The 17,023-nt window shown below is 35.9% G+C and overlaps 2 protein-coding genes across 5 annotated transcripts in view; one reads left to right on the forward strand and one right to left on the reverse strand.

Moving 5' to 3' along the window:
- LOC105339402 (receptor-type tyrosine-protein phosphatase alpha) overlaps window positions 1-17,023 on the forward strand; it is a 102,067-nt gene that overhangs the window by 50,142 nt on the left and 34,902 nt on the right. The gene's annotated exons all lie outside the window — the stretch shown is intronic.
- On the reverse strand, window positions 306-12,285 carry LOC117680458 (thiosulfate transporter TsuA). 4 transcript variants are annotated; one of them, XM_066068695.1, is made up of 12 exons: window positions 12,267-12,285; window positions 11,991-12,096; window positions 5,939-6,183; window positions 5,724-5,807; window positions 4,744-4,901; window positions 4,126-4,174; window positions 3,844-3,946; window positions 3,628-3,751; window positions 2,551-2,611; window positions 2,199-2,368; window positions 1,956-2,107; window positions 306-1,291 (listed from the first exon to the last, which is right to left on the reverse strand). In XM_066068695.1, the coding sequence occupies exons 3-12, from the start codon at window positions 6,162-6,164 to the stop codon at window positions 1,141-1,143; spliced, it is 1,278 nt and encodes a 425-aa protein (XP_065924767.1). In that variant the 5' UTR covers window positions 6,165-6,183; window positions 11,991-12,096; window positions 12,267-12,285; the 3' UTR covers window positions 306-1,140. The 4 variants fall into 4 exon arrangements, with proteins under 4 accessions (XP_065924767.1, XP_034321126.2, XP_034321128.2 ...); XM_034465235.2 differs by lacking the exon at window positions 12,267-12,285 and having other exon boundaries at window positions 11,991-12,216; XM_034465237.2 differs by lacking the exons at window positions 11,991-12,096; window positions 12,267-12,285 and adding an exon at window positions 8,015-8,365.

Here is a 17,023-nt window from a genome sequence, read left to right on the forward strand (position 1 = left end):
CCTTGAGTACACGTGTACCGATTGGGATCGGTTACACTCATGTACCGACAAATATAGATGAAACCACAATTAATGAAGTAGATTCAACTATAGAGTCAATGGTAGCTCAGTAGATATACTAGCATAAGGGCCAAATGACTGAACATCGGTTTTATTTAATATATGTTACATGTAACTACCGGTAGTACAGGGTGTATGTTTACGTCACTTTGACGGAAGGAGTCCTCACTCAGTGGTCCGACCACACGGTCTCTATGTGACACTTGACTGTGTCGGCTCTCATTAAACATAACACGACACCATGCCTCTGTTATAACTGTATTCAGTATTTGGCACATAGTTTTAACAATTCGAAGATTACAGGCCTTTTGTATATAACATATAAATATAGCACATGAAACCATAACTAGTATTATTAACATATACCATTGCCAAGACTGCACAACAAGTAATAAATAAGGTAAATGTACATAATATGACTGAATAACATATTGCATTTCATGAAACTTGTCAAATTAACAAAAGACACAAAAAAATATGATATGAACATATCAATTAAATAATATTACAGTTACATTTGACGAATAAATGATAAGAAAGAATAAATACTAAAGTACAAATAAATACTACACAAATTATAACAATTCATTGGATAACAATTATCTAAATCTGACTGCAATTTTGATACCTGGCATTCGATTTAGGATATATGCTTAGATAAGTATTCATGCATAGAAACATGCCGTAGTATATAATGCATATTTTTAGTGAACAATTAAGATCGATAAATGTCCAAGGAAAAGGATGTACAGTGAGGTTGTCCCTCTTTGTACACCGATATCGTCGGTCGAACTATTGGTCTCCACATTTACAGAAAGAATCTATATTACTCCGAGGAACTATTTATTATGTCATATATATATGGAGGACTCTAAGACTTGCATCTTGATATTTGTCTACGACTTCAAAATGAAACAGAACCGCTGGCTAGTTAAATATGTACGTGTATTGTACAAATATAAGCTACTCCACAGAGTTTAACTGTCGTTTGGTTAATCACCAGAATAACGGCATACTGTGGCTAATTCACCGGTTATAACTAGTCACATTCCGGATACGGAATAGGATTTGTTCATCTACTCAGCTGACATCGCCCATGGCTGTGACGTAGGTGTCTAGGGCCCCGGTGGCCTGCATGGAGAAGGCGGTGACGATGCCCCCGGCAAACATGGCGGGCACGGCGATAAATGACAGCCATGTTAGAAGTCCCATCCCCGACAATCCGTGGCCGCTGTAACAGAAACGTGTTCACATACAGTGGGATGGAAGCTCTCTAATGGAACCTATGTCAAACCCAAGTTATTTTGTATAAAGAACAGAATTAAAAAGAAACATTTTTAGAAAGTGAATTTTCCTATTTAAAATTCCAAGGGCAGCGAAAAGTATTTTAAGAATGGGTCCTATTTGTTTGTTATGGTTAGTCGGGTTTCATTATTTGAATGATATTCTATAGGATACCTTAATTCTAACCTATCACTAGTGATAATAAGCGGGTTATGAGAGATCCCATATTGTTCACAATGACACGACAAATGTCGTATCTGATCTGATAACACGTGTGTGACTAAGCTTAATATTTCACCCAGAGAAGTTTCATTTAGGCAAAAAAAACTAACGCTCTACGAAATAAAGTAGTCTAATGAACTGTCAAAAATGTTTCCCATGATCAACAGCCTTGCGGCTACATGCATGATTCAAGACAGGTACTTGCCCCCTACCCTCCCTCACATTTTTTTAAAAGTGTTTTTTTTTTATTTCACACAGTAAAATTACCGTAAATAGGTCTTAAATCAACCCCTCCCGATAAAAGTATTTGGACCAACGCATGAGTTACGTGTTTTGTTATAAATGATTTTTTGTAAAACACACCAGTCTGTCTGTCTCGTACCACGTACCTTGTACAACCTGCAGCGAAGCGCGCGCCCCACAGCATGACGATTCCCCCCAGCAGCCCCATGTATACCGGAACACCTTTGGCAACACCGAAAGAATTGGAGGATGCTGCAGAAAGAGCCCCTCCTACTATGGCACAAACGACGTATACAACCTAAAACGCAATTCAGAATAAGTTAAAGAAAGACATGAAATGGTTTTTGTCGTTAATTGAAAAGTTTTTCTATCCTCACAATGACACAGACCTGCCACCAGTTGGAAATCCCCGACCGTTTGGCGGCAAGATAGGGAAACATTTGCTGTAGATTTTTGGTGAAACACATCTGAGCGACCACTGTGATGTAACTGGAGGATCCTCCAATCGTGTCGTTGACCAGGAGGATGATGGGAACTTGTAGCAAACCAATGAGAGCGCCTGAAAGTTAACATTATAATAAAACATGAATAAAATGATCTGAAATGAATTAATTTTGCAATACACACAGAGAGAGAGAGAGAGAGAGAGAGAGAGAGAGAGAGAGAGCATATAATCATTGTGGCGATACTTAAAATTGTAAGACCCCATTTTAAACTGTTTATCATCGCTAGCAACTTTACCTCCGACATAGGCTGGCCACGCGATGGTGGTGATGATGTTACTCTCTAGCTCCGGTAGTCGCTGTAACCAGATCATTACATCAAGTTAATATTAGTCATGAATTGGTATCTTGTAGGACATTAAAAGTCATCTTTACGAATTAATCGCCATTGTCCCAAACTGCAAGACTCTTTAAAGCTCCATTCACATGAAGACCTCGTTACCATGACTTGGGGCTAGAATTAAGCATTAAGATCCCAGTCACTTACAACCCAACTAATCAGGGCCCTATACTTACACCCCATCGCTAAGCTGATCAGTGCCCCACACTTCAGCCAATCACTCCGCCTAATCTACTCAGGGCCCCACACCTACACCTCATCACCCATTGTAAGCTGATCAGGGCCCCAAACTTACACCCATCACTCCCCCTAATATATTAGGACCCCACACCTACACCTCATCACCCACTGTAAGCTGATTAAGGCCCCACACGTACACCCCATTACTCCCTCTAAGTTGATCAAGGCCAAAAACTTACACCCCATCACTCACTCTTAGCTAATCAGAGCCCCACACTTACACCCCATTCCTCCCTCTAAGATGACCAGGGCCCAATACTTACCCCATAATTCCCTCTAAGCTGATTAGGTCTCCTCACTTATACCCCATCACTCCCTCTAAGCTGACCAGGGCCCAAAACTTACACCCCATTGCTTTCTTTAAGCTGATCAAGGCCCCCCACTTCACCCCACTACTCCCTCTAAGGTTGTTCTCTCGTTGGTACGGATGTTAGCGCGAGGGGGGGGGGGTCATTGATGTGGGAGGAAGATGCAGTGGACGGAAAGAAATCATGTGTCCAAGCAGAGGACCACCATAATCTTTCACATAAATCTACTGTCGATCACGAGGATTGAACTCAGGTCGCAACAGTGAGAAGCGAGTGTATTGTCCACTAAGCTACTTGGACACCAATAACTACAAACTACAGATCTGCATATATAAAGGCTATTTCCATCTCCATTACTAAATACATGTACAAGACTCTCCAGTGCCTACACCATTACCAGCCCCTAGTCTTATTTCTGATCACTCACCCCTAGACTCTCCAGGTCCTTGTTGTTGGGCCAGAACCACTCCAAACAGAACACAGCAATGCCCACCACTGCCGCCATAGGCACGGCTATCACGGCGTACTGTACGTCCAACTTCTCGTGGACCCTGACGATGTCATAGATAAACACGTTTTGATCATAAACAATTTCACATGCTTAACAAACTGAAATGTTCGAAAGGCAGTCGGAAATACATACTGTTTGTGCTGGAAGCAGATCTTAGGTTTGGTAAGACTAGACAGATGAGAACCAAGTAACCCGTATGTAAGAGCACCAATCAGCGCGCCGAGTAACGTAAACACTGAAAACAGATCAGACACATGTAACAAAAAGTGATAACACATGCTCCATAATCAGTAACAAGACACTTGTTACTTATTCACAAAAACAAGACACATGTTGCATATTCACAGTAACAAGTCACGTGTAACGAATTCACAGTAACAAGACGCGTTACTTGCACTGTACGTGAGTACTTACAAGAGTTAGGTACCCATGCTCCTACTTGAGGTAACACCATTCCCGGACACTGAAAGAAAACGACATTCTGTAAAACAGAGACTGAGCAAAACCGCTATTGTTTAACTGTCAATCGGGCCTACAACCAAAGCAGAACTCATTTAAACCTTAGTACAATGCTTAATTTTGAGTGCACGTTCCTGTTCTGATCTGTAAAACGAGTACACGTATTCACACTCTGTTCTCTGAGTACATGTATGAAACGAGAATCCATGTTACAGCGTGACATGAATTATAACCGGTGTACCTACCCGACATGTCACAAACATCTTCACGGGTAACGTTTTGTATGATTTTCCATTCAAAAATAAAACATTAATAAAATTTATTTGTAAAAGAAAAATTGTTCTAGTAGTATAAGCCGAGTTTTTACATAAAATTTAAAGATAGATAAGAATTCCGAATGTAGAAATTTGAATAAGAATAATCAGTTCTCATGTTCCGTTTTGTGAATTAGATATATAACCTGATTGATATGCAATGGCCTGCTATAATCTAATATATATATACGTGTTCTGCGTTACGTAAACCGCACGGGTCGGTGATTAGCCTACCCCGGATTCTATGACTACAACTTACCGCTCCTGATAACGACATTCCTACTCCGAGCAGGAAGGCGCCCAGGGCGCTGGAGAAGATGCCGCGGTCATCGAAGCATGACACAAACTCCTGTGAGGCGCTTTGGAACCTGTCCTTGGTGGCGGGGAGCAGCGACAGTATCGCCATACAAACCTGTCCTGTATACAATAGACACTGCGTTAGTCAGGATCAAAGCTTTTTACCTCTAAATCTTAGTATTTATTGCAATTGTTGATATAAGAGTATACAGACATTGTCCATATGCACGTGCGAAGTTAGCTGCAGAAATCAGGTCACTCTAGCCCCATACTATACCTCCCCGATGTCTTATCTTTTTATTTAAAAAAACAGTGGCAATTCGTGTTTTTCCACTCGTTCTATAGCCATTCAAATCAATAAGCTAAGGAGTAATGGTCTCGACGTACTGAATTCCTATTTTCAAGTTCTTTGCTTGTTTAATAAGACATCTACATAATTATGTATAATCCTATGTAGAGCTCTCCATGATAACCGTTCATTGAGCTTCTTTTATCAGCCTTACAATCACCTGTACATCATTTTGGAATTTATACAACAATCATATCATAAGCTAGGGATGGCCACAAAGCTTTATGAAAAATAATCTTTATTACACTTTTTCATGCGTCTTTCCCTGGCCTCTAGTCTCGAGTATCTAGATGTCATTATGGTATTCTATCTACTTGTATTCATGAATAGCCAGTTAAAGTAGGTTATTCGCCTTGCTTTCAAGTCAACAGAACCAAAAAAAAGACTTTAAAATAATTTTTTTTGCATGGATTCTCAGTCTGCTTACATTCAATTAATAGTTAATACTTGGAAACGACTAGACATAACGTTATCCTGAATCTTCGGTTTATCATTAAAAATTAGAAGTTATCTCGTTTGAAATTCTCCCCTTGTTAAGTGTATAGGTAAGTGCTCTATCTACACGTCTGAGCAGTTTTGTATCTACTCCATACCTAATGCTACAGCAGACAGGAACATCTTCAGCATGATGAAGTTGTTAAACACCATCTGATCTCGAATACTCTTGGGTTCAAAAACTGTAAACAATCAACCACAAATTGTTTCAAAGAAATGCATTCTCTAGCAAACAAAGTTGCGTTTTTACAAACATCTGGATGAAATTAACAAAAGCCGGTTATAAAAATATGATCATTTTGAGCGCTATTACCTCTTGACTTTTCCATGGCTATTCCGAACACCACCCCTGAGAGCGCAACCCCCGCCATTTTGAGCAGCGTCCGGCCGCAGTGTTTACAGCGCCCGTCCCCCTCGGGCTCCGAGTCCCCGCCCTCTTTCCACCCCTCTCTGACGGACAGGCTGTCATTGCTGTCCACCTCCACGTCAATGTACGAAACCTGGTTACTCTTGGTCGCGTGGAGCAGTGATGACGTCATGGCAGTCTCTGGCTGGCCCCTGTGACGAACATTGGGAACACTCGTCATTATAGAGATTCAAAAACTTCCTCGTAAATAATAAAAATAAATATGTGGATGAATTAGGAACTGTACTGTCCCAGTCAGAAAAAATGACAACAGAAACTTGCATGCCGGGAAATCACACATGACCGACTGATCACATGTCATTGAACAAACAAACAGAGATAGTCCTGCACACGTCTCTCATAATTTATATTTAAATCATAAATTTCATAGCGCAGTGAACGATTGTAAACACTAATCAGGGCAGCACATTCTCGGTCATTAGTTCGACCTAAATTTAATCTGATAGAGGGCGGCTTAACATTGTAAAACAATTGTGGCTTTAAATGCCGGCATGTCACGTTTACACGTTATAGTTAGGGAAGAGATATCATTATAATTGAAATGTTAACAATAATTCTCATCGTTCGGTGATTTGGCAAATCTTAATGAGAAAAGAGATGGGTAGAACTGTTATAGATTGGAGATAAACTTCACATGACACTCGGCTATTTAAGTCATTGAAGTTTTTTAAGTTGCCAAAAATATTTGTTTATCTATAATGTATATGCGTTTTGGGAATTGATAAAGTATAGATTAAGATAACGACTTAGATTTTGTTCGAGCAGATCGAGGTTTGTTAAAGTTGAATAACACCATCACAATATGGCTGACCTGTGATCGAAACGACATTACTTTTTTATCAAAAGGAATTTAATTTTTTGACGGCAATATGTAACTTACTCCATAGCCCAGAGGATCAAGTGTGGGGCTTGTGATCCGTATATCCCGACATCGAATCCCCCAGGGGCTTTTGTTGTTACTTACTGAACTAGTTTTTTATCCCCAAACTGCAAATTTTTCGCTAATTTGACATATGTACAATTTAACTGTTTATATATCATCATATCTTTTATAATTAAATAATTAACTATTAATTTAAGTGACTTTTTCCAGGTGTATTATTCCACATCAAACCTAAATTCCCTATATATATACACCCTGCGTTGTAAACGTGAATCGTTAAGGTTGTGGTTTATCAATAGAGGTGATATAGCGACCACCACTACATTCACGGCGAATAGTCTAACATTTATATAACTAAGCAACATTTCAACTATTTATTTATTTATTTATTCACTGTAATTTCATTCTTAGATATTAAGTATAATTTTTGACATTTTTTAAAGATATATGACTATATTGTCCTTCTGATAAATTCAAATTTTTAGCAATTATAAAACCTTGCATCATGTCTACTAGTATATATGATACAAGTAAAAGATAATGTATATTTCTACTGTTGAAATTGAAATACGTTAGAAATGCAAAATGATTAAAGAGTCAACTCTGGGAACGTCACTCTAGGAAATAGTACTGAGTAGCATACGCCAAAATCTTTCAAACTTTTCACTGTTATATAAAATTAAAACTATCATGAGGCTCAAAACGGTTTTTGGACAGCATGGGTTAATAACAGATTATCATTTACAACACGATTTATTTATAAGACACAATTACGACCTGTTTCAAATCCATCCCCCGCCGTCACACAGTCACACACTCAATTTCATCTCATGAAATAATACAATCTTCTAAAATAACAATTTTCATTAACTTACACACCATTAAATCTACATTAAGATTTTTCTTGTAATTCACATTTTTAATTTAATCTAATTATTTTTTTTATTTTGCTCACCATGTGAAACGCATATAAATATAATTTTAAAAATACGCTGGTAGATTTTAGAGCTTCGTTTGAAGTGTCTACTTATAATAATTTTTATCTTTGTTAGTGATGCTAATTAATTCTGGGTTCTTACCTCCGATGTTTATAACTCCAACTAACACCGTGTATTTTTTAAATGTTTACACCTTTTACTAATCAGAGCTGTAGACGAGGCGCGGACGTGACCCATGCTCCCAGCGTGTACAGTCTGCCAGCACCGACTGCGCAGACTCGCTCCCTCGTCCTATTCTCGTACTGTCCGTCAGTAACCACTTCACGTCAGCGGATTCCTATATGCAGGGATTTAGGGTTACTTATAATGGCATTAACCCACTGCTATCAATTTTTAAGTCAGAGCCCGTCCGCCGGTAGTTCTTATTTAAAACTTTAATCGGCTTGAGATTTGTAAACGTGCGAACCAAGTCAAAATGATATGCTGCGGACGTGAACGCAGAGAATTCTATGTTCAGATTCCGGTATTCACGGGGCTCTACAGAGATTAACTCTATACATAACGAATAACCTGAAATGGTAATCCAATTAAAATTTTATATATTTAAAGTCTTAATTTGATCGCCTTTTTATTCACTCAAGTTTGAATCAATTTAAATTTTCAAAACAAAATGTGTTTATATAATCCAGGGCCCGAGCATTACAATACAGTCGGGGCGTGCGGCTGTGTGTACAATGGAGGGGCTCTTTTTCTCTGTTTGCTTGTTTAGAAACTAAGGTCCCCTTGAAGACCAATTACTTATTGTTATTGGTTGACTGAGGAATTTAGTGTTAGTTTAACTTTACAGTTGTAACAATGGCGGTCTGTTGCATTGTTAACAAGATTTGTGACTGTCACGATCTCTCGTCAAAATCAGCGAACATGCAACAAAAAAAAAAGGCTGATCCGTGTCATTTCTTTAATGAAACTAAAAAATAAACCGAGAGAATTTATCAATTTTGATGCTTAAAAATTATGATATTATGAAATTTCCTCAGTGGTATTTTTGACAAACGTTGCATTATCATACAATTTGTATATACACTGTAATGATAAAACATGTTCTATATTGGCAACATGACAGTTTCATTGAATTGTGTGGAATAGCTTGTTCATTAACGATTGTTTCATCCAACAATAGTAATGGTACGATAAATCAGTACTACAAAGAACAGAGTACAAGAGCGCGAACAGTAGATAACTGAGGGTGCGGGATAGCGAGGCTCGGACAGGAGATCAGGGCAAGACAACACCTCACAGTACAAAGGCGACAGATTGTTATCACAGGGGGCCGCAATCACACGGGCCGATCACAGGGGGTCCCTAACATCTGACAGCCCGATCAAAGGTCCCTCCGGGTTACCTCTAGACTGTACTGTACACTGTGAATTGGCCGGACAGAGATTTATTATATATTTGAAACATTACATTCAATTATAAACACACTGAAATATTATTTCTTTTCAAAGTGCTCTATTTATTTTTATAAATATTGTTAAAAATGTATGTTTGGAATTATAATCTAATATTATAAGTTTGTGTTTAGGACATGTTCTACACGAAAACACAACCAGTTTTCCCTCCCCTCAACTTCACGTAATACAGATCCCCATGCATTTCAATAAGTGCAATTCACTTCACATGAATTTCTTGTAAACAGGTAAAATTCATTTTACACGAACTTCTCTTAAAATTTACTTCACGTGAACTAAGAATTTAAGATCTTTATTTACTAAATATATAAACCTATTATTGTTATAAAACATAGAACTTAGATCACTATTACTGAGCTGACATTGGCCTGTTGTTGTAAAGTTTGTCATTGTTATACCTGACCTTCCCATTTAATGTTTACCACAAGTGAAATAAGATTCTTGACCAAATCCTATTCTTTCCAAGCTGCTTACGATAATTTATTGCGACAAAGTTCTTTGTTGTTTTAATTGCCTTTTTCTCAAGGGTTCTGAATGAGGTAAAAGTAAAACTAAGTGGATTACGGGCAGCTTAAGACAGTCCCGGCCAGAACGGTCCCTGCTCTGCATACACTGGCTGTACCCACTGCCCTAACTGTACCCTAACCCCGGGACACAGTTAAAGCAATATGAGCTGTATTTTTTTTAGAATTTTATTCTGCTACAAAAACCTGCTAGTATGATAAGTCTGCATGTAAATTAAACCCATATGATAAAAAGGTTTGAAAGAATCATTATTTTCGTCAGAAGAAAGATTTCTCTTCTAAGGAATATATAGCAGATGAATTTTGTACATGACGACCTGCATAATTCAATGGTGCTTCATTTAAGGCTTCTTTACGGCTTTTCAAATAAAAAACGACAAACAAAACTTTAAAAACCATGATATTTTTGTCATTTTAGTAGAAAATAACTTTTTTTATAAAAAAAAAATTCAGAAAGAAAATTGCAGCTCATATATTGCTTTAACAATTCAGCGGGCAGGATAAAGATGCTGCATACAGTGGCGGTGATGGCCCACTGGTGTGGTTACGTACTGAATGGACTGTAACTGCACAGGAGTACCACAAGAATGAGCCCTAATATAATAACCTTATCCACCACACCTCTCAAAATAACAACTCAAAATATGTCATTCAAAGAATAGCCTAACCTCTCCTTTTTCGTAAGAACGTGGTGAAATTGAATTGTTCCCTTCTGCACATACTCATTTTACTTATTTTGAGTTAAAATGAAGGCGGGAACAGAACTCTAAAGTAAATGCCGTAAAACTGGCGGTTTGCTTGATTGTTTCTTCATGTAGTGTGTTTACAGGGCTAATTATTTAACTACGCAGGCACGAACGGGTTAATGAAGATCTTCTTTGACGACACAATTATTATAAAAAGGCGAGCTTAGTAATGCCGTTCATACACGTATATAAGGTACCGTGATAGACGGATGGGCGGACAGATAAAAGTCCGAATATAAGAAAGGAAATGTTCCGCTAGTATCACACAAAGATATCTGTGTAAAAATAAAATCTTCAAAATGATACATTATGTAAAACTACTTAATATACGCATGTCTGTATGTAAAATAATGTTTTTATTCACCTTTAGATAAATAATTTTAATTTATATAAATCTCATTGAAAAGAAAAGCTCTTTACAAAGAAAACATTAAAATAAAAGCTAAAATATTTTGAGTTTTTCTTCACAAAATGACAGTGTATGGTAAAAAATACCATGTGTAAAGTTTTAAGAAGATCTGGTTGATGTTAACTACTTAGTATCCAGCCTGATAACGGTTATCGTGAGAGGCTTGCTATATTAAACATTGTACAAAACCAGCACAGTTTATTCGAAAAATCTAAACAAAATTCAGGAACTTTAATGTTTTATTATTTTCGTCGTCGTAATTTAAGATTGACGTAAATAAATTTTGCTCAATCGGAGAATATTTTGATTTATTTCAGAAATCTAATTTATTATTTAAAAAAAAACTACTGCTTTTTCAGTCCTACCGGAAAATTTATTATATTATAACTTTTTTTCACGTGTCAATATATACAAGTAGTAGCGTAAAATGCCCTTCGTATTGTACACCAGAGATGAGCAATTAACCAATGTACGCTTAATAAAAAATCTCTTTTCCTCAACAAAGATTTTTCCTCCGACATTTTATATATCAACTGTGAAATAAGTCTGGTTAATTAAATCAGTTTTGTATTTGCAGTTTATTTAATCATAAAAAACTCTGTTTTCCTTAACCACGCATAAAGAATTTTGTTTCATATGATTTTCATGATGTGAATCCTGAATTGATTTTGAATAAATATAATCAAAAATTTTTAAATGTGAATCAAATTCACAGATTCTCCATATGCATAAACTTTGCCTTTAACATGGGAATCATCTAATAATCTTATATGGGTATTATATTGGTTATATTCACGGTTATATATACCTGATCGGATATCAAATCAAATGAACAAACATGCATATATTTGTATTGCATGAAAAAATACAAAATTTAGGCAAATGCATGTTGCAACTGAGAGAGAGAGAGAGAGAGAGAGAGAGAGAGAGAGAGAGAGAGAGAGAGAGAGAGAGAGAGAGACTTACTTTAATTTGCAGGATTTTTGGACACAATAAGTGTACTTGCAAGACAAGAAGAACAGTAGCCCCGGAAAATGTTATGCCAATGTTATCACATTTTCATCACACCAAACTGAAATGAGAACGTAACTGAGAATTGGGTCCCGCAGAATATAAAACTGGGCCTTGGGTTTAAGTTTTAACGCGCGATCATTGTTAGATACTAAGTGCCGTGTTAAAATCCGATTTGTAGATGTGGGAATTGTTTAAATTACATTCTCTCTATATACAGAGTACATGTACCGCGTGTAAGCCAGAAATGTCAGGGGACGGAAGCAAGCAGTTGTTTTGTGTGTCTGATCGTTCCCAAACTTCATGGTTATGTTTGCGTTAACAAATATTAGCAGGTGCAGATCGGAAAGGAAACCCTGCAGATCACTGAATGTTCATTATAATTTTTAATTATGATATAGAAATGAATTTGTCTAACGCCCTGTAAAATAAAAACATCAAAATTGTCAATCCACAAACAAACTTGGCAATCACCCAAAAAGGAAATTGTATCGGAAGGATATTTGTAGCACTGCAGAGTTTAGTGCAAAATTTATTTATTTATCTGTACTAAGTATTATTATTTCTTTCTTTCTTTTTTAATAACTAACGAACTTGTGTTATTAAAAAAGATTGGTTACAAAGTTTAAGATTCACAAGGCATGCACAATTCTAGAGGGTGTGTAATCCATGCGGCACTCTCTGTATTCAAACAACCTTTGAATACAGATCTTTTTTCCAAAAACTATTTCCATACTGAATTAATATAGGTTGAAGACATTAACTTGATACATTATTACATGTAATTTGTAACTTATATAATGATTATACCTATTATTATCACTATTAAACCAACTGTAGGACACTGGTCTAATGACCAAATTGTTTTTTTTAGGTATGTAAAAACAGAGAGAGAGAGAGAGAGAGAGAGGAGAAAGGGAGACTTACTTTTGTTTTACGTTCCTCTCTAGTCACTTTTCGGGGATTTCGGACGCTCTCAGCAGGTAATTAAAGTCCCTAGTGTAATGGAGTTAGCTCGTCCCCACACATCGGCGGGGATTAGGGCCTGGTCTCTCTTTCTTTTTTTAATTACACCAGTGCACGACATAAATTTAAAAAGGTCATTCAAAGCACAATCATTTCAACATGGGCGAACCTTGCCATTGTGGTGATTTGTATGCAATAATTGGGATATCTCCTAGGCAGGAAAAGAGACATAGATAGAGAGAGAGCCATCGAATGTACAAATATCTCCTCTCACAAAGCAGGAGTACCGAGGCCTGCTAATTTTCTACACACAAATGTTGATCAAGATAGAAAGATAAAGCTGACTTCTACTATAAATATTACTAGGGGGTGCTGGATTTATATGAATATCAGTGAATATCATAAAAAAAACTCAACAGAAGTTTAAATCTTTTATCTAGTTCTATAATGTTTGGTCGGCCGTCTGAGAATACCCTGTCAGCACAGGGTCTGAAAATCAATAATGCCAAAGTGAATAATCTCACTGTTATTGAAATTCTAATTGACCCTGATGTGTACAGTCTGATTCTATCATGTAATTATATATAAATCTAATTCAACGAATAGAAGTGAAATTTGTGTCCTGTCATAACGAACGAGGGTAATTTATTTTATACTACGCGGACTACGCAGGAATTTGTTTTGTGAATGAAAAGAGATTATGAAAAGAGGGCAAGTTAACTGCGCGTGCGCATTATAAGTCTTCATTCACGTTCGCTGGACGGCAGAAAAACAAATACGTACGCCCTTTAAATCCTGAAAAGATAAATAGATAGACATGTAATGAGATAAGAAATCTTCAAAGTGACATGTAATATAAAATAACTTGAGCAATTGATCATTCAGGGTTAAGTGACTTTTTTATTTAAGTGATTAATTAAGTTTTATCTTTCTCTAAGTTTTATATGAACCATAATTTTTTTATTTGAATATTTTTATTTGTAATTGAATTACATAGAAACAAGTGAAATTCTAATCTGAAATAAAAAAGGAGGGCATCTCCTTTCAAGTCCCAGTCATTTCATAAATCAGGTTTATTCGAGGCCATTTTTTATCAGCGCATCAAATCTAGGTAACAAGTTGTACTAATTCACGCAAATCAAATTTTTACAATATTTAAAAGAATACAAAATAATCACTCACGTTGATATACTTGTATTATCTAACAGCCGTGGGAGGGTCTGTTCAATGTTAAAATAGACCATGGAATCTATTCTGATATTAGAAGGGAATTATTTAATAATATAGGATATAATCCAACACTGGTAATGTCAAATTTAGACTGTATTATTTTTCTACTGTCAAATTTTCCAAGACAAACCTCTAAATATTACTTATTAGGTTTGTTACTGACTGTTTACAGAAATTTGTGGTGTCGGTAAAGTCCATAGAAGGCTCGGCGGAAAGTGTTTTGTTTTGTCGAGGACCTAAAGTTTGATATGTAAACAACAAAAGATAATATATCAAAGTACTGAGAGTACTGAAAGACGGGATCTTGAAAGATTGAATTTGTAATTGTCCTGGATTTCCTCGAATATGCTTCCAAAATTTATGAGTTTGAATTAGTTGTTACAATCTATGTTAATTCGGCTTTTTGCGATTGTCTGGTACTTTGTCTAAATTTTACTCAATCCCGGCCTTCATACCGGTAATTGTAGAAAATTGACACAACGGTATATTATTGCAGTATGTAAAATAAGACCCCAAGGAAATTTTCTAAAAATTACTACTATAACCGGGAAAATCAAACAACTATATCAAAATAGATAATTTTAATCATTAGATTTATTCAATTTTGTGATCCAAAAGAAAATCCAAAAGTCGGACGGTATCCGTAATAAAAGTTTTATAAAAACCCCGAAAAGTCTAAAACTGCTGAATTAACAAACAAAGTGAACATTTGTATACCGATAACAAACACAGGCACCTGACGTTAGAAATATTTTTTTACAATAAGATTCCAAGAACTATGACAATAAAAAAATTTGTCACGGTCGCCATTTTGATTTTTAAGACCGACTTATCTGACACGATTTTCTTCATTTGCGATTCATGCAAAATTAATAGGTAAAAATAAATCCGTTCGCCACTTACTCCTTTTTTGTGTAAATTCGTGCATCACCTACACGAATTACGATACAACCGTTCCTTTCATTAAAAATCATACTCCGAAAATCAGAGACATATATAACAGATATTGTCAACTCCGCTATTAGCGTGTAAATGTTACGGGACCAACCTTACTTTGAGAACTACAAGTGCAACAGCAATCTTGTATAAGTCATTAAATTTGAACCTAAGAGTGAACATGAACATGAACCTGTAAATATTTTAAGCATGTTTTATTTATGAAATATTTACAAAAACTCTTTATTTAGTTTTTAAATTACTTTTTTAAAACTTATTGACTTTTCACTAAGTAATGGTAATGCATTACTTTACTCATGTAATGATAATGTAATGCATTACTTCAAGAAAATCAAGTAATGGTAATGGTAGTTTAATGCCCTAATTCATGAAATAATGGTAATGTAATGCATCATTTTACAATGTAATTCACCCCAAGCCTGATCCCAACGAAGCCGGAAAACATGAACATTAACATTTAACTTCAAGTTGGTTCTTCAATCGATAAGATTGTATAATTTATATTATATGATGTATAAGTCTTCCAAAATGTACAATCTATTATAGATTTTGCTTACAATGCATTGTTTAAAATTTAAATTCAGTTTAATCAACTAAAGAGCCAACGAACGAGAAGGCAAATTCATATTTGTTTTTATTTTCTTTGTACAAAATTCATTTAGAGACGAACAGCAGTCATACCGCAAGTAGACTGGAAGCCAATGAAACACCTATTTAATTTGTAAAACATCTGTGTATAACCCGTCACGATTTTAATTTCGGCTTTCGCATGAAGTTTGGTAGTATTAAGGTGAAAGACTGTCAAAATAAAATTCATAACTTATCAAATATGGCACATGGCGTTTGGGAACTTTAATTTCGATTCCACCATCAACCTCTTTTTTTTTATTAATGAGCTCGTACACTAACTGAATCGTCAACGGCGCTGTGCATTCAGTTACGTAACTCATTCCACATTTGAACCCGAGCAAGAATATTTTGATCAATAAAACTATTTGTTTATTTTCTAAATAGATTTTTGTTTATACACAGAGGACTTAAAAAGATTTAATGCGTGTTTTTGTAATACATATTTACTGAAATGCATGAAAACTTTCTGCACTATTTTCTTACGCGTAGACTCAATTCGTGTGTTCTACGCGTGCCTTCCGGTTTGAGACTTCGGCTGACAGTAAACCAATAGACGGGGTCACGTGACCCCGTCTAATAAGAATTAATTCATAGGCTTATTCTCTAAGTTTGTACCTTTCTCGTCAGTCGTCTGAGCAAACCTGAATGCCATTGTATATAGAATCGTTTTATTACGTCACGGGCAAAGGGATATCACTCTAAAATATTTTGGGGCTTAAAAATTCAAGGTATGGTTGAACGTTTGTGTAAAAATTCAGCTCAAATAACGTTAGGTCCGCCATGTTGCCGTATAAATTTTGACGCTTGCCGTGTAAAGAGATTTATAAGGCAATCACGTGACACGATTCATCCAATGATGTCGAGACATTTTTGTCCGAGGCAAAACAATATTTACTTGAATCTTACCTTTACAGACAATCATTATTGTATAAAAAACGCAATGCGTAATATGTGTATATATGTTATAATTGTATTTGCAGTGATATATAGGCCCAATGGGCCGGGTGTTTCATTATCTATTCTGTATAACATGTTGTAATTGTTATAACACATGTCACTATAATAAATTACTTACTTACTTACTTACTTACTATATTTAGAATCGTTTTCCTAACAAGATATGCTGGAACATCTATTTAATCGTTTAACCATAATAATTTGATATCAAAATGCATTATAACCTTTTGACAATGTACATGTATAAT

The sequence above is a fragment of the Magallana gigas genome, chromosome 1 (assembly GCF_963853765.1).
Source record: "Magallana gigas chromosome 1, xbMagGiga1.1, whole genome shotgun sequence".
NCBI classification, from domain to species: domain Eukaryota; kingdom Metazoa; phylum Mollusca; class Bivalvia; order Ostreida; family Ostreidae; genus Magallana; species Magallana gigas.

What these genes read in the sequence shown, in the direction of transcription:
- LOC117680458 (XM_034465234.2), bottom strand. Translation starts at nt 6,212, where the DNA reads ATGACGAGTGTTCCCAATGTTCGTCACAGGGGCCAGCCAGAGACTGCC. An exon ending in GAATGTCGTTATCAGGAGCG is followed by an intron (nt 4,175 to 4,743) that starts GTAAGTTGTAGT and finishes GTTTTCTTTCAG; the next exon opens with TGTCCGGGAATGGTGTTACC. An exon ending in AGGACCTGGAGAGTCTAGGG is followed by an intron (nt 2,612 to 3,627) that starts GTGAGTGATCAG and finishes ATCTGGTTACAG; the next exon opens with CGACTACCGGAGCTAGAGAG.